Genomic DNA, 22,320 nt, shown 5'->3' on the forward strand with positions numbered 1-22,320 from the left:
GGCGATCAAACATGTCACCATCATCAGGTGAACTGACGGACTGAGCTCCTGTGAACGTACCGGCACGGAGATCCATACGCTATGGCTGCTCAGAGGGAACTGGGTTCGGTCGCGGCGGCGGCCGATTTAAATACCCTCCGCCCGCGGCGCGCTCCCTCCGCCGTCCGCGCCCAGCGCCACGGTCGCGCGGTGGAACAGCTTGCGACGGCGTCTGAGATGACGTCGGTGTGATGGCTCTGTCCGCCGTGGTCGTCACAACTATACGTCTGCTCGATTTACTCTTGATTAACCCGATCGCTGGTTCCCAAGCCTTGCTAAGATTATAGCCACAGTCCCGGTTTATGAGGTCGTCATTGGTGCGAATTTCGATGGCCTCTCTAACAACGCTGTCCCAGTATCTCGACGTCTGTACCAGAATCCTCGTGCGGTCATACTCCATGGCGTGATTTTCCGACAAACAATGTTCAGCGACCGCCGACTTGCTCGGATACATCAGTCGAGTGTGCCTCTGGTGTTCACGGCATCGATCCTCGACGGTACGCATCGTCTGACCAATATACGACTTGCCACATTGACACGGAATCTGGTACACGCCGGCCTTCCTCAAACCGAGGTCATCTTTGGCGCTCCCCACCAGTGCACGAGTTTTATTTGGAGGACAAAACACAGTTCCGACCCGGTGTTTCTTCAGAATGCGGGCGATTTTCCCCGAGAGTGCGCCTGTGTATGGAATAAATGCAGTGCCTACCTCCTCCCTCGTAACTTCATCCATCTCAACAGGTTGTGCTGCAGTGGTTGGGCGGAGAGCACGTTGAATCTGCCACTCTGAGTACCCATTTTTTCGAAATACAGTTCTCAGATGTTCCATCCTTTAATAGAAATAGTTCTCCATTAATTAGAAAGTGTTTTGAACAGATCATTTTGGATCCCTACCATCGGCCATTGCAACTGCTCTCCTTTCTTGTTTGAATCGGTGCTGACTCCCACAGTAGCCGACACATTATCTTGCGACGAGGATTACAGAACCAACGCTACCTGTGCTGTACGCCGCTCCGGCACAGCGGGTCATTAATATTTCTCTCTTTTCTTTCAGAGACGCATTGCTACTAATTGTGTTCTTTCTTACAGGCTAGCGGCACCGCTTTCGCTATTTGTGTATAATTACTTTGTTGCGGCACTCCTCTCATTAAAATGGCCTCTAAACCGCCTCCTACACCACTTTTTCCTACGCCTCCTGTTGCTACCGGCTTTAATTTAATGCAATTTATTCATTCCCAGAACCACCAACTGTCGTAGCTGATGACGGCATTCCAGCACCTCATTAATGCACAAGCAGCTGCTGTATCAACTCCATCATTACAGCCAGCTACATCCAGGGCATCGCCTGCGTGCATTCCACCATTCCTAGCTTTCAATGAACAAGAGGAATGGAGGAAGTACTACGCTCGGTTCGACGCTCAATGTGCTACACAAATGCAAGGTACTGTGAAATTTCCTTATTTCTTGTCAACGGCCGGCACAGGAGTTTGCTGCCCCCCTCAGAAGTTTTTCCCGACTATTAGGCCGGAGTTGCTGGTTTTTGAAGATTTAGTTCCCGCCCTTACTAAGTATTACGAGGATCAGGTGTAGGTTGCTGCAGCTCATTACAGGTTCTTTCGATTGCAGGAAAAGCCAGAACAGACATACCGTCAGTAAGTCACTGAGCTTCAGAATTTGACACGACAGTGCCGATTTCAATGTAACTGTGGAGAGTAATCTTGGAAGAAGCTACCGTCTGCAGTGTATCGCAAAGTGACGAGCAGGTATGGGTTTGCGGCCGACTGACCCACGGCAAAAGGGCACCGTGCCATGGCGAGAGTAAAAAAGTGTCAACGCGTGTCTCTGCTGTGAAATGATGTCCCAGCTGCTTTTCCACGCATATAATACAAAACTGACATTCGCGGAACGCGAGTTGCTTTGCTGGTGGGAAGCCAGGTCATGTAGAGTCTGTGAGCTTGCAACAGAAAAAGAATTCTACCCACGTTCGCTATCGTAAGCACCTTCTCACTCAGTAAATGTACTTTTTTTTTTCAAACCAGCTGCCGGCACTAATAATGACCAAATTCAGGATATGCGTTCGGCCCGCCCAAGTGCTTTGCAGTGACAGTTAAATAAACTGTTTGTGAAATTAGTCGTTACGGACACTGTATGCGACTTCAATTAGACACTGGCGCTTCCGTTACAGTGCCTAACAGTGTAACTTATGAACAGTTAGACTCGCCACAGTTTACAAAATCTTGCATGGAACTTACTCCGTAAAATGGTCAGAACATTCCAGTGCTTGGTACATTTAGTCTGTCGGCCAAAATCCAGGCTGATAATCAGCACAGTGACATTTACCATTTAGCATTCGTGTGACTGTAAAAATATTTTTGGGTTGGATTCATTTGACTGTTTTTTGGTCTTCTTGTTCAGCACAATGTACTTTCTGTGTCTGCTTTCAACGCAAAATGCAGTGTTAATTGATTGCAAAGTTTACTGATTTATTTTCCGAATGACTTTGCAGAGCAAATAATTTTGTAGCGCACATTACAATAAAGGACAATACACAACCTTCCGGGTGCCTCCTATCCCTTATGCACCTAGAGACAAAGCTGCACGTGAACTTAAAGAATGGCAAGACAATGGTGTTATTACTCCTATCCAGACTCCTCAATGGGCTTCTTCCTTAGTAATCATACCGAAGCGTTCTGGAAGACTTTGTCATTTCATTGATTTTATTTCCACTGTGAATCCACAAAGCAAAAGATGATACTTATGCGTTGCCCCGCCCTGAAAAATTAGCCGACAGGCTTCGTGCATACCGCTATTTTTCAAAAATTGGCTTACGTGATGCTTGTTCGAAAGTGTCAGGACGTACTCTGAAGGAATATATCAGTAACTTTCTTACGCTTTTTCAAGTGATTTCAGTTGCAGGTTTGAATCATCGCTTGGACAAACCTGACCTTTTTTTCATACTGAAATTCAGTATTTAGGCCATGTTCTTAACAGTCAAGGTGTTCATCCCCTTCAGTAACATTTCCCTGCCCCGCGGAACGTGACGGAATTGCAGTCAGTTCTCGGGAAGATCATTTATTATATCCGATTTATACACAATGTTAACCAGATCGCGGCTCCGTTGCATCGTTTGTGCAGGAAGAACGTTTCTTTTTTGGGCCACAAAATATCTACATCTACATCTATACTCTGCGAGCCACCTTACGGTGTGTGGCGGAGGGTACTTATTGTACCACTATCTGATCCCCCCTTCCCTGTTCCATTCACGAATTGTGCGTGGGAAGAACGACTGCTTGTAAGTCTCCGTATTTGCTCTAATTTCTCGGATCTTTTCGTTGTGATCATTACGCGAGATATGTGTGGGCGGTAGTAATATGTTGCCCATCTCTTCCCGGAATGTGCTCTCTCGTAATTTCGATAATAAACCTCTCCGTATTGCGTAACGCCTTTCTTGAAGTGTCCGCCACTGGAGCTTGTTCAGCATCTCCGTAACGCTCTCGCGCTGACTAAATGTCCCCATGACGAATCGCGCTGCTTTTCGCTGGATCATGTCTATCTCTTCTATTAATCCAACCTGGTAAGGGTCCCATACTGATGAGCAATACTCAAGAATCGGACGAACAAGCGTTTTGTAAGCTACTTCTTTCGTCGATGAGTCACATTTTCTTAGAATTCTTCCTATGAATCTCAACCTGGCGCCTGCTTTTCCCACTATTTGTTTTATGTGATCATTCCACTTCAGATCGCTCCGGATAGTAACTCCTAAGTATTTTACGGTCGTTACCGCTTCCAATGATTTACCACCTATGGCATAATCGTACTGGAATGGATTTCTGCCCCTATGTATGCGCATTATATTACATTTATCTACGTTTAGGAAAAGCTGCCAGCTGTCGCACCATGCATTAATCCTCTGCAGGTCTTCCTGGAGTACGTACGAGTCTTCTGATGTTGCTACTTTCTTGTAGACAACCGTGTCATCTGCAAATAGCCTCACGGAGCTACCGATGTTGTCAACTAAGTCATTTATGTATATTGTAAACAATAAAGGTCCTATCACGCTTCCTTGCGGTACTCCCGAAATTACCTCTACATCTGCAGATTTTGAACCGTTAAGAATGACATGTTGTGTTCTTTCTTCTAGGAAATCCTGAATCCAATCACAAACCTGGTCCGATATTCCGTAAGCTCGTATTTTTTTCACTAAACGTAAGTGCGGAACCGTATCAAATGCCTTCCTGAAGTCCAGGAATACGGCATCAATCTGCTCGCCAGTATCTACGGCACTGTGAATTTCTTGGGCAAATAGGGCGAGCTGAGTTTCACATGATCTCTGTTTGCGGAATCCATGTTGGTTATGATGAAGGAGATTTGTATTATCTAAGAACGTCATAGTACGAGAACACAAAACATGTTCCATTATTCTACAACAGATTGACGTAAGCGAAATAGGCCTATAATTATTCGCATCTGATTTATGACCCTTCTTGAAAATGGGAACGACCTGCGCTTTCTTCCAGTCGCTAGGTACTTTACGTTCTTCCAGCGATCTACGATAAATTGCTGATAGAAAGGGGGCAAGTTCTTTAGCATAATCACTGTAGAATCTTAAGGGTATCTCGTCTGGTCCGGATGCTTTTCCGCTACTAAGTGATAGCAGTTGTTTTTCAATTCCGATATCGTTTATTTCAATATTTTCCATTTTGGCGTCCGTGCGACGGCTGAAGTCAGGGACCGTGTTACGATTTTCCGCAGTGAAACAGTTTCGGAACACTGAATTCAGTATTTATATCAGGATACATTTCAGAAACTAAAGTTTTCCTTGTTGAGTGCCTTGCTCATTTCGATTCCACTAAGCTTGTGGTTTTGGTGATGGACGCTTCTTCATACGGAATTGGTTCGCAGGACAGGCCGATTGCTTTCGCTTCCAAGTTACTCGCCAATAGTCAATGTAACTATTCCCCAATCGAGAAGGAAGTGCTCGCTATGATCTATGGCGTGACGAAGTCACACCATTATGTTTAGTCGGGAGTTTTACCTAGTGACGGACCATAAACCACTTCAGTCTTCGTTTCATTCGTCCAAACCTGTTCAACTACGCACGGCTCTGAAACTGCAGCATTAGGCTTTGTTATTGTCTTAGTATCAGTACCTGCCCATGTCGATGCTTGCAAATGCTGACACAGTTTCTCGCCTTCCTGTTGATCCTGATTCTGAATTCGATGCTCCTGTCCCATCTTGTCAGATCGATGCGCAGGACACTGTGCTTTTACAGACTATTTCACTGAACTATAGGAAAATGCACAAGCCACAGAAGCAGGCCTTGACTTTAACCTTTTGTTGCATTACTTCCGTTCTGCTTGGCGTCGTTCAATGAGAAACATTCAGAACTCTTTTGTGCGCCGATATTTCGCTCTTCGCCAAAGCCTCTCCTCCCAACACGGCGTGATTTTATTGCAAAGCGACTCTCGACGATCGCATGTGCTTATTCCCAAAGTGTTAAAAAAAAAATTGTTGCGATTGCTACACAGATGACATAGGGGAATCGTACGCACAAAACAGTTAGCGTGTCGGCTCTGTACCTGGCCTGATATGGACGCCCACATTGAACAGATGACGTCACAGTGTCAAGTTTGTGCTGAAACTCTATTGCCCCCGGTGCAAACGTTTTCAGCTTGGCCTCGCGGTAGCGTTCTCGCTTCCCGAGCACGGGGTCCCGGGTTCGATTCCCGGCGGGGTCGGGGATTTTCACCTGCCTCGAGATGACTGGGTGTTTGTGTTGTCCTCAGCATTTCATCATCATCCCGGAAAGTGGCACAATTGGACTGAGCAAAGATTGGGAAATTGTACGGGCGCTGATAACCACGCAGTTGAGCGCCCCACAAACCAAACATCATCATCTTCAGCTTGGCCAATGTTTCAATCGCCGTGGCAACGAGTGCATATTGACCTTGCTGGTTCCTTTTGGAACACTCTTTGGCTTGTGGACACTTTTAGCAAATATTCGTTTGCAGTGCAATCCTAGAGCATTGACGGCACACTGACCAGCGCAGCGCCGCGAAACATCAAGAAGGCATTGACGCGCGCGCCAAGGGAAGTAACGGGCAGCGCTACACCTCCAGGACAGTTCAGCGCCCATATCAGTATTGATTTATCCAGCCTCCCATAACTCGTCGGCCCATTTCGGTCACAAACTTCGAAAGAATCAGTACTGAGTAATAAGAAGACGTTAATCAGCCTGCCTTCTGCGAGTAGTAACGGAGATAGAGTACTTTTATGTGGGAGGTGCAGAAAGCATAGGAATCAAGTATTGTTTCAGCCTTTAATGGAAACAGTGTTCTATTAATTAGCAAGCGTTTGGTACAGATCATTTTGAATTCCTGCCACCAGCCATCGCAACTTCTCTCCTTCGTTGTTTGTGTCGGTGCTGGCGTCCACAGTAGCCGACAGAACAGAATAAATGTGAAAATGCATCTAAAATGAAGACCAGCATAGCGGTGTATGAGATTCTTTCTACTGACTGGTTAGACTTGTAAGTTCTATCGTTCGTATAAATCAAACACCAGATTAAAAATTTTCTGCAATCGTATTATCAATATTTTCTTTTAATATTAAATTGTAGACAGAAATTTATTTTTAATGCATGTAAACTATTTTCTCTCCACAATGTGCTTCAGAACAGGAGACAGAAAACCAAGCACGAATATCTGAATGAAAATAATGTCATTTTTCGGTGTTGCGAAAGCTAACTACAAGTACAGCAAGTGATATTTGTTCACATCAGGGACGGAATGGATAATTTCAAACGTTTGCTCCTCTGGCGTGCATGTTCGATTTGGGTCTTGCTCAATATCTGTATCGCAAGCTTGTGTTCTTCGCAATACGATATATGGGCGTCTTGTATTATCTTTATATAATAGGAGCAAGGATTGCAAGAGTGATAACAAGCGTTAATTTTGAACCTTTCGTTTACCCTGAGATGTTACTGCTGGCTACCGTCTCCTGGTTAGGAACACTTCCGTTTCGCTTCAACAAGTCTGTGACCAAATAGCCTACCCCCATGGAAGTCATTAAATTTTCCCAAAATATTGGCTCACAGCGGTTATATTCAGTACCATCATAGATAGAAGTCATTGCCAACGGCTATGGGCAAGGACATTTCAGCAGAGCCAAGTGCATAGAGCTGCGAGGTCAGGGATTGCTTATGGATGGGACGCAGTGTAACATTTCAGATCTCACTTTCTGATTACCTGCCACCATTACCGGAACCATAGCTCTAAAAGCAGCTGTTTGTTAATTTCCCTATTCAACCTGCCTTTCGAAATCTTGCCTTAATTCCCTAAACACCACACCCCTGGCGATATTGGACCAACAGAGCTTACATGTGAATATAGTCAGCTCATCAATTTGTTCCGTATAATAACAATCTATTCTTGTTTTCTCCAATACATTATTGGTTTTGTAATCTTTTACAGGTAATTGTTCTCAGATTTTTTTCTGATGAAGACACCCTTAGTCCGTGTCGAAGCCAGGTCAAGTGAAATCTTATTGCAACCACTTGCTTGTATTATGCGAATCATTCGTCCTTACGGTTAGTTTAAAGTAATTCCGCACTACCATCCGGAAAGCAGAATCCTTAGCTATTATTAGAAATACGTCAGCGGTCGATATTGTCTTACGTTACATGTGATAGAAGCCACCATCCTTAGATGGGGCTGGCGTAATATGGCCTTCCATTTAAATACTACAGCATTCCCGTGCAAGAAGTCGCCTGACAGAAGAGGTGTTAAACAGAGCTCGTTAAGTTTTACATGGGTTGGATGCCGGCTAGGGGACAGGGTTGGGAAGACTAAAGGCCTTGAGAAAGAAAATCAAATGCAGGAAACGATCCGATTCTTCCTCACGCTAACTAAACTCCTGCGAACCTCCTCTTGCGGACAGCGATAATGACCGGGACGGAAATGACGTGGAAAAAGCAGACTCGAGCGTTTCAACCTGCATCTTTTGTGATGAGAAGTTCTCTCAAGACGCAGCGAAATGTGGATTCAACTGGTCTGTATCGTTTCATCTAGTTCCAATGAAACATTTCAAAAGATTTTTGTGGCCTTTCTCGGAAGGCCCATATCTGAACCCGATTTTTGGCGATTAACGAGCTTGAAGTCAGAAGGGGTTACCATATTTATACCCTGACAAGTTCCATGCCCTCTTTTGCATGTCTCCCCTCATTTTCATCAATTTTATTGATGTTTTATGTCATTGCATGGTAGTAACAGACCGAAAAAGGTTATTGTAATGAGAGTATTTGTACTGAGAGCTCAGAAAATACTTTTCACTTGATTCCTAAACATCTTGTTTCACTTCCTTGGGTGGCCTGTGCGAGGCGAGCATCGGAGGACGCGGCACACTGCGTTTCCGGTTGGGGGCTGCACTTCCCTGAATTCTGAGGGGTTCGTGCAATAGGCTTAAGCGCCTGGCGGAACGACTGACGTCGGTCGAGTATCGCGTATTGTATGCAGGGCGAAACGACCTGCGAGACGTCTGAGTGTCGCCGCAGTTAATGTGTTTACCGTTCCGGCGCGTCCGGAACGAAGATCCCTGGCACCAACTGACTGCATTGTCCTCTTGATTCTGAGAATACTTGAGGACTGTGCTCTGCTGGATGCGACTGTTTGGCGCCCAACCGCCGTTGGTCTAGGCAGGTCGTTTTCATAGCCGGTCAAACGGCAATTTCAGTGCCTTCAGCTGAATAGCAGAGGCATGATTGGTCAACTTAAACTGAGGCTAGTTGACGTCATAAAGCCCTGCTCGAAATGGAAGGGAACAGTCGAAATTGGCACGAATGATGTTAGGAGGCGGTGTGGCGGAATTTTGGAATCAGAACTGAATGCTAATTCGCAGTTTTTCGAGGAGAGTAGGGAGTAGAGCAATGTTGGCTTCGCTCTTGCGTTGCGCAGGCAGGGGATTCGGGATATTCCTCAGAGTTGGACGGTCTTGCAACTTGGTCGTTTGTTTTCGGAAGAACTTAGAATTCTCGGACATCCCTCGCGGCCAGGGGTTGACACAGAGTCGCTGCATGGGAGAAGTCGACGCCTACATCATCAGGACGCTGCCTACCGACGACGTGCTGCAGATTTCAGTACTGGTACAGTATTTTGCGGCTCCGGCATTGTAGGACCTTATCAGTTTTATACTGAATCCCCCAGCAGCACGCGCGCTTGCTTTGCTACTAGTCCACCTTGTTTGTTTCTCCTTGTGATTCCAAAAAATGGATCAAATGGCTCTGAGCACTATGGGACTCAACATCTATGGTCATCAGTCCCCTAGAACTTAGAACTACTTAAACCTAACTAACCTAAGGACAGCACACAACACCCAGCCATCACGAGGCAGAGAAAATCCCTGACCCCGCCGGGAATCGAACCCGGGAACCCGAGCGTGGGTAGCGAGAACGCTACGCACGACCACGAGATGCGGGCCTTGTGATTCCATTTGAACTCTCACTACTAATTGCGATACTGCTATATAGACGGGAGATCAATATTTGATTCTTTAGGACCTCCCTCCAGTCATTATCATCAATCTATCGCATCATAGAGAGTAGGAGCCCCTTGTTCTCGAGCCAGCTCTTATTCTCATAATATTTCAGTATACCCTATCCTTTAACCTACTGTGTGTGTTGATAATCATGTGCATTTATGTTCTGATATATAATAATATTTAATTCACATATCATTTCGTAGTTATTGGCAGAATCCCATTTCCTGTTGTTTATTATGATGAAATTCTATTTTTTGAGTAGATTACGGTTTTTTTAAATTATTGTAGCACTCCTTATTTTACCAACTATCAGGGTCCACCATCATTTCCTTCCTTTGGTCGAGTTCATGTCTCGTTCTCATGCAAAATTTGTCTCAATTAAAGAGGTACAAACTCTTCTCCACCCCGACACCTCGCATAATATGGCGACGCTGCCAGGATTCTTTCGTGTGACTGCTGAGACGCTGTCAGGACTTGATCGATAACTTTTCCTGATTAAAAAATAAAAACCATAATAAATTTACTTTTCTGTAATTAGATTTCACGATAGAAATATATTGCAGCGCGCATGTAAGAGCCACTGATTTTGTTCATTTATTTAATAATATCATGTTGTTTTATTTTGTTTGTGTTGGTTGATGTGTGTGGGTTCTGTACCACATCACATTCCGTTGAAACTGACAGCGTTGCTTCAGGGTTGAAATTATTTTGGAGGGGTTGTTTTATCGTCATTTGTACTTGTGGGTTAAATTCTTTTCTTTTACTTGTAGTAGTCGATTAGCGCAATTTTTGTGTCAAGTCTTATATGGGGTTTTCGCTGTTATATTTTTGTTGTTGATGTTCCGTGAATGAATGTTCACTCGCAGCAGGGTGCGACTGTTATCAAACGCATCTCAAATAAATAGACTGCACACGATGGAGCAGGGTCAGGGTAGAACAGCTTTGAGCCAGATGAAGAATTGTTGAGTTGTCCTACGGGAAGGGAGATGTGAGACAAAGACTTTAGACGTGAATCGGAGGCAGACTGAGAACAGGAGGATCTGAACTGTGAAATCAGTGAGAAAGAAGGGGAGGTAGAAGTGAACAGGCATATGGAGGCTCTTGTTTATATAAATAAGAACTCAGAGGAGAACATACCGAGGAAAATTCGGCCTCGACAGTACAACAGCGCTCAAGTATCTAGAGTAACATCACCAACTGGTGAAGAGGGGCCTCGTCAGCCGAAAGATTTATTATTAGAGATTTTGGGGGTGGTAAAGGACATAAAGCAGAGCCTAGAAAAGAGAACGGATGACGTAAAGAATAAGGTACTTGCGGTTGTGAACGAAGTGAAGAGTGAAATAGCCAAGGTCGGCAAGACGAGCGTCGAGGCGAAGAAAAGGGCCGTTGAAGCCAAGAAGGAAGCAGAGTTAGCGTGGGTTGAAGCAGCTGACTCCAAAAATGGCAAAAGTCGCAAATAACCGCGCAAGAGCCGCTAGGCGAATTAGACACGTGAATGCGGTAGGAATGGATGCAATAAAAGCCCAGGGGAAGGAAGCACTTGCGAGTACAACGCAAAGAATGGAAAGCATTGAAGAACGCGTTGCGGGTACCAGCCAAAGGTGTGGAAGTGTAGAAGAACGTGTAGCACGCCTGGAATGCCAAGTACAAATTGCTACACCGCGTCCAGAGGCGACGACTGGCGGACATGGAAGTGTGGGGCCGGACGGCGGCCCACCATGCACCGGCTCGGTGCTAGATAGTGGACTACCAAACGCGCATAGCAGCCCAGAGAGCGAACGGACGCAAAATTACAGCCCGGTCGGAGAATCAAACGCTCAGTTCCAATGTCATTATGGGGCAGGACTATGTGGTCACAGCACGCACCAGGAGGTGTCAACTCGCGTCGAACGGACCGGTGCGTTTGATACTAGAAATGTGCAAGAGGGACCAGAGTTTGATTACAAACACTTTTTATCGGTCCTCAAATTCCAAACTTTTCGGGAAAATGGAGGCTTACTTCACCCAAAAATTTGGCTGTCACAGTTTTCTAACGCGCTACCTGTGGTGTCACCGCCAGACACCACACTTGCTAGGTGGTAGCTTTAAATCGGCCGCGGTCCATTAGTACATGTCGGACCCGCGTGTCGCCACTGTCAGTCATTGCAGACCTAGCGCCACCACATGGCAGGTCTAGAAAGACGGACTAGCACTCGCGCCAGTTGTACGACGACTTTGCTAGCGACTACGCTGACGAAGCCTTTATCTCATTTGCCGAGAGACAGTTAGAATAGCCTTCAGCTAAGTCCATGGCTACGACCTAGCAAGGCGCCATTAGCTTTACAGTGCTTGTAATTAAAGTCTCATTTGTATCGTCAAGAGCGATGTACCACAATGATGGATTAAAGATAAGTATTATACAAGCTACGTACTTTTCTTATTAGCATTCATTACTTATCCTGTTCCAGACTTCACGCCAGTCGGCGTGTGTGTACGCGTGCTTTCGGTTACCCGTCACTGTGGACTGGCTGTCTTGTCAGTCCACTACACTACCAATATCTTGGCCATTGACAGCAATATTAGAATTTATCTGTGGGCACATCGAGGGCACGGCAGCTGAGAAAATTCGCGGTGTTGCGGGTACTTGCCGAATGTAGCAGGAATTCACCGACGCGTTTCTCGAAACGTATTGGTCGCGTGAAATGCGAGACCGAATAAAACAAGAAATCATTTTGTGTCCATATCTGGAGGCGTCAGGATACAAAAGCCCCACGATTCTCTTTGAGGCTTTAATTAGGAAGAATCAGTTTCTTGATGTGCCACATAGTGATCATAGTGATGGTGAAATAATTAAGTTCTGTTTCGCGAAACTGCCAAGCAACTACCAGCAAGCGCTTGTAGGGAAGTACGGAGCGAATATCGATACATTCAAAAGCCTTCTGCGTGAGTTGGAGTTAATTTTGGAAAACGAAGCAGCGCATGATCGAAGGAAAGGGCAAAATAACTATTACAATGGCGACTTTCGTGGAGCACCGCTCAATAACAACATCCACCAGCGTGATGGAACACCAGAGAGGCAGGAGTATAAGAGACAAAATTCAGGATGGCAGACTAACTGACAGAGGCCAAATGATACCCACCAGTATGACACGAACTGGAGGCGCAGTGATTCAGATGAACAGGGGGATGAGTCAATCGAAGTACGTGGTCCTAACCCGAGTTCCAGTCACCAAAACAGAAATGGAGGGCGAGACTGAAGCCAAGTCCGTGTGGATTCGGCTCGGGGAAATACTAGGACAGAGCCGTTAACATACGTTGAAATGTGAGGAGCGTGGGAACGTAGTTTTCGTATAGAAAAAAAAGTGGTGCCTGTGTGTGAAACAAAAGGGAAACATTTGTAAAATAAACTTGGTTAGGAAACATCTTTCTGTTGTGTACCTACTAGTCATTAAGTGTGGTAACATGCTTTATTTCATATTCTTTAACATGTATATGTGTGACTTGTAGGGACTACGAAGCGACATATGAACCTTGCGCAATCTTGGTTAACTCCGAAAACGAAGTGTCGCTCTAACTCACTTTACTGGACTTTCCCTTACATGGGGGAGCCACCCCTCTTCCGATTCATTGGTAACACAGACTCGATCTTCATGTGTGTTTTGTCTTTACACCATACCTATTACTGTGACTTTGTTGAGGAAGAGCTACCGGATTCATATCTGGGCACGCCTTACAGCGTTGTACCATTTATTTGTTTTCGTGGTATTTGTCACTGGTGCCATGGGCACACAATTGCAGTGTTGCACTTATTTTCAGTGAGGCTTTTTTTTTTTCGTTGGCGTATTGAGCGCGTTGCACCATACTCTTAGGGTTTGAAGGCGGCTATACAGAGGTGGCCATTGTGCCCGCCCATGCCGCTGCTGCTGGGCGTAACCTTTCTGGAGTGTGGCGAGTTTCTCGTTCGATGGAACGTCACGTCTCTGAACGTGTGCGGTCGTCGGGATTTATCGTATGAGCGGTGTAATGCAGAAGGTATGGAATTCCTCAACAAGTCCGTTAACTGGTGTCTTGGTGCGAGACCTAGCTCACAAGAGAAGTCTAAAAGAATGATATTTATAAGAACTTGTTTACAGAGGTACAGTCTTTGCATTGTAACTTGTGAAGTCTGCCGTGTTTTTTTGTGTAAATTTCCCACCGCAAGTTTCAGTACATCCAGTTCCATCTCAGGTGAGTAGTGACCAACTCGGCGTATCAGCCACGCAAGAGACAGAAAAAAATCCATCGAGTTGTGTCAGCGGGGCAGGACGGGGGAGTATGTATGGTAAACGGGTGTAGCCGATAAGTTACATATAGTATTTTTATTACTTTCCATTACTAAGGCAATTGCATCTAATTTTATCTCGTCTAATGTGTGTTCATTGTGTATTTGTGTGCGGCCGCCATGTCTTGAGCAGTTTCAGGGATCCATCGAGGCCTCTGGGATCAGAGACGGCGAGGGACGTGGAGTGGCGCCTGTTAGATAGCGTAGTTACCGTAATTCGGGAAGTTAAAGAGTCACCAGTAGTTGTGAGCATGCTCCAGTGATGGGTAGGCTATAGTTGGGATTAAATAAGGTAGTTTAGGGTTATGGGTAGCATACTTCAGCTTTTCATTATCTTACTGAATAAATAATTACACATACCCTGGTATTAACAATGGGTTCATAGGTTAAGTGACTATTCTTTACAATAAGCATTAATTATAAAGTCTCTCAGCAGAGTACAAGAATTTTGTATTAGTGTAACAGTTATATTCATGTAAATATTCATTTCTATAAATTTTTTATTGATTGTACAAAACACGATTTTTACGAATTCTGAATGCTGTTTTTGTGAAAAGTTTTGGGGAGGTACACTTTATAAAAGGACTTAAGTGTTGTGCAGGTGCTGGGAACAGCGAGTGACTGCTGAGCTAGAATTGACGCTACAAGGTGGTCGGTGTGGAGTAAATGGGGGCCGAGCCGCAGGGAAACGTCTGAGGGAGGCGGCTGTGTAACGACACGTCCCCCCCTCACTCCGACGGCCCGCATGCCGCCTACCTGTTCAACACACTGACAGAAAGGCGGCGGCTGACGTGGCGGACAGCTCGGGGGCAGCTGAGCGCGGACACAACCCTGGATTCCCATTGGTGGCTGGCAGAGGAGACAGCACGGCGCCACTCAGCGGTGACGCAGAAATGGGGATACCACTGCAGGTGCCGGACGACGAGGGCGTGCTCTAACAGTGGCGGCTCGAAGCTTCGGAGACACCTCTTGCGCCGCACTTACGAAGGACGCCGTTTACAGTTCCTGCAGGAGTTCGCATAACTCACTATAATAGGCTGGACTGCACGCCCAAAGCAGTTCTGTACTGGGTATTGCTGGACTGCAGTTTGTCATGATTATCTCCTCACCTACAGAGAGCAGTTCCGAGCAATCGGCCACGTTGATCGATCTGCTATCCTTGTTTCAACATACGTCAGATGACTCCACAAGTGTTGGAGTCACTCTAAAAGTACTATCCTGAATTGCAATTTTTCGGTCTAGATAAGACCCAGTGTTACTGTCTTCAGACATCCAGCTGCCTGCCCTATGGATCTGTCCCGAAACTTGCGGTCCTCAATGACAAACAGAGCCTGTACATGTACTTGTCATCTTACCGCACAGTACTACAAATCAACAATCGGCTGTCCTACCACCCTGCAAGCTTCCTGTCGACGGACAACGCCACTACAGAGACTGAAGGATGACTAGAGCTTCTTCCAGATGCCGCGCTTGGTTCCAAGAAACATTAGATTGGTGTCCCACACCACCAGTCGCACACCTCACAGCAGGTGCCTCTTTCTTCACGCCAGGAACCATCACTCCACTCCACAGACGAGTGCGGTGATGTCCGTGTGTTGAGTGATTCATTGCGTGATGTTAGCGTGTGAAGGATGTTATGTTCAACTGTCTTTTTTTTTTGCTCAGACAACACAGTAATATTCGTGCCTATAGTGGAAACATTGTTTTTTTTTTTGCCCCCCCAAACTTTATTTCAGATACTATAAGCTGGAAATACAACTACATGTATATTGTTTTGTTTTATAGCTTAAAGTTTTCTTTATATATATATATATATATATATATATATATATATATATATATATATATATATGTGTGTGTGTGTGTGTGTGTGTGTGTGTTAACGTTCCCTATCATCATGCCAGTTTGGAACAAAGTTTTTTTTTGTTATGCAGACTATGTTACATAATCTTCGATCACACAGGTATACTCACAAAAAATCTTTTTTTTGTACACTATATCTCTCCATCTCATTTATGTTGATGCCTGTCAATTGCCACTATGTGTACAAATTTCTTGTGTATGTGTCAATAGTTACAACATGTTATACACAATAATATGCTACAGTTACACGAGAGTATGTTTGTTTGTGTATGTGAGCGGGATATCTGTGGTTAAAATTCTGGTTAATGGTGAATGGACCATCTGTCAATCAATCACTGTGAAAAATTATCAACCTTTCCGTTCAGGGAAACGGCGTGAGTGTGATTAAATGTTTCAACCATGAATCATAGAAATATTGTTTCTCTCTTCGGCTTCATGCGGAAGTATGTGTGTGTTTGAGTTGGGCACCAGAAGCCAATGCTTAAATGCTACCTTAATGAGAAGCTTGCAGGTCCATTAGGTCAACATTTTACTGAGCTTCGAAGTTGGCATTCTGGCATGTGTTAAACATTTGTATGACTGTGCGAGTATGTCCTTGTATGACAGGGGGTTCCTGAGGGTGAAACTGTGTTGCGTGTGACTTATTCGTCAATGTGAGTACTGTGTGTGTCGACAATCATGTGCATTTATGTTTTGATATGTAATAAATGTCATTGTAATATTTAAACCACATATAATTTCGTAGATACTTGCAGAATCCTATTTCCTGTTGTTTATTATGATAAAGTTCTCTTTTTTGAGTAGATTGCGATTTTTATTAAATTATTGTGGGTGTGTCCTCCTTATTTTACCAACTAGCAGGGTCCACCATCATTTCCTTCCGTTACTGTTGTGCGCATAGTTAATTAGCTGGTAGATAAGGAGGAGGTCGAGTGCATGTCTCGTTCTGATGCAAAATTCGTCTGAATTAAGGCGGTACAAACTCTTCCCCACCTCGGCACCTCGCAACCCTTTCCTCCACTTTAATTGGTAAAACAAAATTTTACTAAACATTATATTCACATGTTACACGTAAACAAATTTTAATTAATTGTATGTGTTATTTATAAGCTCTTGAGGCCGTTCCTCGCAGCCACGTGTCTAACCTTGTCGAGCTTTTCTTCGTTGTACACACTCCTCCATTTGACTTTTCCATTCTGCGCATGGTGTTCTTATTTTCGTCTTTGGTGCTATCTTTCACGACGTACTCCCATAAAATGCCAATATCATTTTAAAAGCCATTTTTCCGTGTTTTCGGATGTACATGGGAGTTTTAATTTGCTTCCTGATCTATTTTTAAATTTTTAAAACCTTTTTTATTTTTTTGGAATCTTCCCTTGCCTTTAAACTCTACATTTTACTCTCAAAAATCCATTTTCTCTGCTTCAAGTCTTCTAATGTCTTGTTTTGTCATTTCCTAGGATTCGGCATTATAGAAATAAATGCTTCGTTTTATTGATTCATAGAACCTTCTTTTGCCTTTTTCTTAATTTTAACTGATCAATGGATGGAGTTCAGCATACTGATTACTCGTTTTGCTTGTGTTGTCCGTGGCATTTTTGCTTGTTCACTGAAACCATAATCTCAGGTCATAACTTCCAAGATATTTATGATTTTGACATGCCTCAACAATACACTGCCGAAAAGAATTAGTACATCTGGAAAGACGACGCCTGGTTTCCTCAGATGGCGGCTTATGCCACCTGTTGGACAGTAGATGGACTGATGATGGTTTCAACGTCGTCCGCTTACAGATAGCGTAGTGGCGTAGCTATCAAAACATCTGTGTCTGCCCTTTAATAGGAAAAGCTGAGAGGCAGAAGACTCAGTGTGGTGCAAACGCATCAAGCAAATAGGCAACCAACCACGGAGATGCACTCGTGTTTCCTACAGCCAACTGAGGATGTTTGAGAGGGGTTAACTTGTGGCCTTCCGAATCGCAGTATGGTCCTTTCGGAGAATTACCAAACAAGTTGGACGTGGTCACGTGAACCTTCTCACACCCGTGAACGAGGTTCTGGACGTCCACACAGCACAGACCACAGCCAGGATCGTCGATCATACAGCTACCACAGCACAGGTAAGAGGGCATGTGAGCCCAGGCGCGTTGACGCAAACTGTTGTGAGCCCGGTATTAGCAGTGATACTACGGGCGCACACACCTCCATCCCATCTTCCACTCAAGCCGCAGCATCGAATTGCACGGCTGCAGCGTTGCTGCCAGAGGATCACTTTCAAGGTGGGACGGTACCTCGTGGTCCTCACAAGGGAACCTCCCCATCGCACCCCCCTCAGATTTAGTTATAAGTTGGCACAGTGGCAGAAGTAAAGCTGTGAGTACCGGGCGTGAGTCGTGCTTCGGTAGCTCAGTTGGTAGAGCACTTGCCCGCGAAAGGCAAAGGTCCCGAGTTCGAGTCTCGGTCGGGCACACAGTTTTAATCTGCCAGGAAGTTTCACAGTGGATAGGGCTTGAAAAACTGAACACAGATCAATCGAGAAAACAGGAAGAAGTTGTGTGGAACTATGACGAAAATTAGTAAAATATAAAAAACTGAGTAGTCCATGCGAAGATAGGCAACATCAAGGACGATGGGAGTCAAGGAGCGCCGTGGTCCAGTGGTTAGCGAGAGCAGCTACGGAACGAGAGATCCTAGGTTCAAGTCTTCCCTCGAGTGGAAAGTTTAATTTTTTATGTTCAGTTTATGTGACAAACTCTTATGTTTTCATCACTTTTTTGGGAGTGATTATCACATCCACAAGAAAACCTAAATCGGGCAAGGTAGAAGAATCTTTTTACCCATTCGCCAAGTGTACAAGTTAGGTGGGTCGACAACATATTCCTGTCATGTGACGCACATGCCGTCACCAGTGTCGTATAGAATATATCAGATGCGTTTTCCTGTGGAGGAATCGGTTGACCTATGACCTTGCGATCAAATGTTTTCGGTTCCCATTGGAGAGGCACGTCCTTTCGTCTACTAATCGCACGGTTTTGCGGTGCGGTCGCAAAACACAGACACTAAACTTATTGCAGTGAACAGAGATCTCAATGAACGAACGGACAGATCATAACTTTGCGAAAATAAAGAAAGTAAAATTTTCAGGTGAGGCAAGACTGGAACGAAGGACCTCTCGTTCCACAGCTACTCACGCTAACCACGGGAGTCCGAAGAACAGGCACTACGGCGACTGCAGCTGTTATGAAATACATGAAATGTATTCGCAGTTGCGAATACGAACAACCGTCAGCTGCAGTCACCGCAGTGCTTGTTGCTTCTGACATGCATGCATGTCCGAAGAACAGGCACTACGGCGACTGCAGCTGTTATGAAATACATGAAATGTTTTCACAGTTGCGAATACGAACAACCGTCAGCTGCAGTCACCGCAGTGATTGTTCCTTCTGGCATGCATGCATGTCTGTAGGAACTTTGCATCGTACTTCTGAACAACAGAGGCACGTCAGTATCGTTTGAAAGAATTCGGCTCTGATGGAACCCATCCGGGACGTGCGAAGACTGGACCAAAGCGTTCATGCTGCCTGTGACTTTATTAACGTGTGTGGTGGCACGTTTGAACTCGCTGCTCCGGTGTATTCACGGATATGCCGAGGCCCGTGGGGACACTTTTAACACTTGTATAACGGTGATGTTCTCATAGCATGTCCTACACTGCATTGAACTGTACAGGAAAGGTAAATTAACAAATACTCAGTAGTATTGACACCATGCATAAGGAACCCACTGAAGAGTACATCTTTTCAAGCAGTGCGAAGGTTTGTCGTGATATTTGTTTCATACCACCTGGAAATGCTGCGCTTTTGGATCCATTTTTATTTTATAGAGCGAGGCAAAACCACAAGCCTTAGAACAGACGGTAGGGTGAGCGCGAAACAGTTGCACTTTATTTTTGGCTAAAAGCTGCCTGATAGTCAGCCCTGTGAATGGGAGTTTCCTAATGGTGTAGGAGCTAGTCTTTCGGTCCCCAGAATGTGGACCGTTTTTTCTGCAGTGCCCACAAATAAATTTAAGACTTGAACTTATTAATACTGGGCTATCCCTTTACGTCGAAAATCTAAAAATCATTCCTTTCATTTGTTGTTCATACCGTGCATATTTTCTTCAATCGTGGTGACGCTGTTCTTCACTGGATCGAATGTTGCTTGGTTTCTAGCTCATCCACATTACGATTCACTTTTCTGATTGTCTTTACAGGAAGCAAGACTATGTTCCACCACATAATTTTGTCAAGTCTGCAGCTGTGAAAGAGCCTAATATGTGAAATAATAGTTACGAAAATCAACATTTCGATCTGGTTCTTCCTCACAGATGGCAGTTGGTCACCTGATTCGGTATGGAATGTAGTAGAGTCACCTAACAAAAGAACCTGTCATTACCTTCCCATTTACTGTAGCGAACGAATTCTCATCAGTTTTAGGTCCACCATGGTATGCTTATGTCCTGAGTAGATAGCTTATATTACACTTAATATTTTTCACTTCACAGCATTAATTCATACTTAGTATATACTGAAGATATAGTAAGTAAAGGTGTGAATTGTAGGAGGGGAAGATAAAATTAGACGATTTTATTTTGAAGTTATCACTTTTATTTTGTAACATTTATAAACTAACAATTACACTCTTCATCACAGATTATGAGCAACTACTGACTGCTCAGTAGTAAGGGAAAAAGGGAAATTTATGTAACTAGTGTGACGTATTTCACAAGCAACAGGATTATATTACGTAACAGGGAACGACCGAGATGCATGATGCAACGAACGTCAGTCAGTATATGAGTATAAATGAAGAAAGTTCGTCGAATAAATTGATACATTGACAGCTACTGCAACTTTTCGTAATTATTCATACTGCATGAAGAAAGTGTGAGAGACATCGCTACATCAGGCTAGGAGTATGACTTTTTAGATAATACCGTTTACGTAACGTCCGATTTACTGTACTACGACATATTCAGCGAAAAAATTTGTGGGCTTTATCGTCATATTAGGAAGAGAAAAAGAGAATTATTTTTGTCTGACTGGAAAATGTGACAGTCAGCTAAACGGTATTGGGAAAGACAGATCCAGTTGGATATTATCACAGATTAGTTGCGAGTCTACTGAGATGTAGAGAATACATCAGGCCAAATTTTTGCGGTACCGCGTAAGGAAAGACTAGGACACAGTACACAGGTAGGACGTGTCAGAGGGGGCAGACCTTGTACACGAGACGATCAGCGCGCGTAATCGCACAAGTCGTAGTCGACAGGCCACCATACGGTGGCATCACAGACGTGAAGGCTTCAAAAGGAACCTTCGGTGCTGCGCTGCAGGACGCGTTCCTATCGGTGATGACCTCCGCCGCCTCCACCTCCGTGGCCACCGCCGCCGTGACCTCCACCACCGCCTCCGTGGCCTCCGCCGCCGCCTCCGTGACCGCCTCCGTGACCTCCTCCGCCACCGCCACCGCCGTGGCCTCCGCCGCCGCCGCCGCCGCCGTCTCCGGAGCTGTAGCCCCAGTGCTTGCCCTCGTCGTGCCCGCCCTTTTTGCTGTAGTCGTCCTTGTGCTCGTGGTGCTCCTCGTGGCCGCCGGCGGACTTGTGGCCCTTGTGGTCGTCGTGGTGGCCGCCCTTTTCGTGGTGGCCCTTCTTGCCGTGGTGCGCCTCGTGGTGCTCGCCGTGGTGGTGGCCGCCCTTCTTGTGGCCGCCGCCCTTGGCCTCGTGGTGGGCGTGGAACTCGCCGCCCTTCTCGTGCTCGCCACCCTCGTGGTGCTCGTCGTAGAACTCGTGCTTCTTCTCGTACTCGTCCTTCTTGTGCACCGAGTGTCCGCCCTTGGTGCTGTGGCCCTTGGAGTGCTTGCCGCCCTCGCCGTACTTGGCTCCCTTCTCGCCCTTCTCGCCGTGGTGGTGCTCGCCGTAGTGTCCGCCATCCTCGTGGTGGCTCTTCTTCTTGCCGCCGTGGTCGGCGTAGTGGCCCTTGTGGCCTTCCTTGTCGTGCTCGCCCTTGGCACCCTTCTCGTACGAGTGGTGGCCCTTGTAGCCCTTGTCGCCCTTGTGGCCGGCGCTCTCGTGGTGGTCGGAGTGGTGCTTCTTGCCTCCGCCCTTTTCCCAGTGGCCGCCGTGGTCTCCACCACCTCCACCTCCGTGACCGCCGCCTCCTCCTCCGTGGCCTCCACCGCCGCCTCCGTGACCACCGCCTCCACCTCCGTGGCCTCCACCGCCGCCTCCGTGGCCACCACCGTGACCTCCTCCCCCACCGCCGCCGCCACCGTGGTGCGAAGCGGAGGGCGCGAGGTCCGCAGACACCTTGGACTCCGCGACCGCCGCCACCTCTTCGGCCGCTTGCTCAACCATGGCTGCCGGCCTCCGCATCACCTTGCGCCGCGGGGCGCTCTCAGCGGGCACCATCTTCGTCTCGTACGTCTCGAATGAGTAGCTGTCAACAGAAACCAAAACCACATCTCATTATTACCAAATGTATTAGAATTCACAAATTTTCGAAAAACATCGTGATCCATCGCCAAGAGTTGCTGATGAGAATTC

At 45.8% G+C, this 22,320-nt stretch overlaps 1 protein-coding gene across 1 annotated transcript; it reads right to left on the minus strand.

Annotated features, from left to right (window-relative positions):
- Positions 1–21,255: 21,255 nt before the first annotated feature.
- On the minus strand, positions 21,256–21,963 carry LOC126095645 (uncharacterized; the record flags this gene model as incomplete). Its single annotated transcript, XM_049910406.1, has 1 exon — positions 21,256–21,963. A coding segment is annotated over one exon (708 nt), but the record flags the coding sequence as incomplete, so codon positions are not given.
- Positions 21,964–22,320: the final 357 nt, after the last annotated feature.

This window comes from Schistocerca cancellata, chromosome 8 (genome assembly GCF_023864275.1).
Source record: "Schistocerca cancellata isolate TAMUIC-IGC-003103 chromosome 8, iqSchCanc2.1, whole genome shotgun sequence".
In the NCBI taxonomy this organism is placed as follows: Eukaryota; Metazoa; Arthropoda; class Insecta; order Orthoptera; family Acrididae; genus Schistocerca; species Schistocerca cancellata.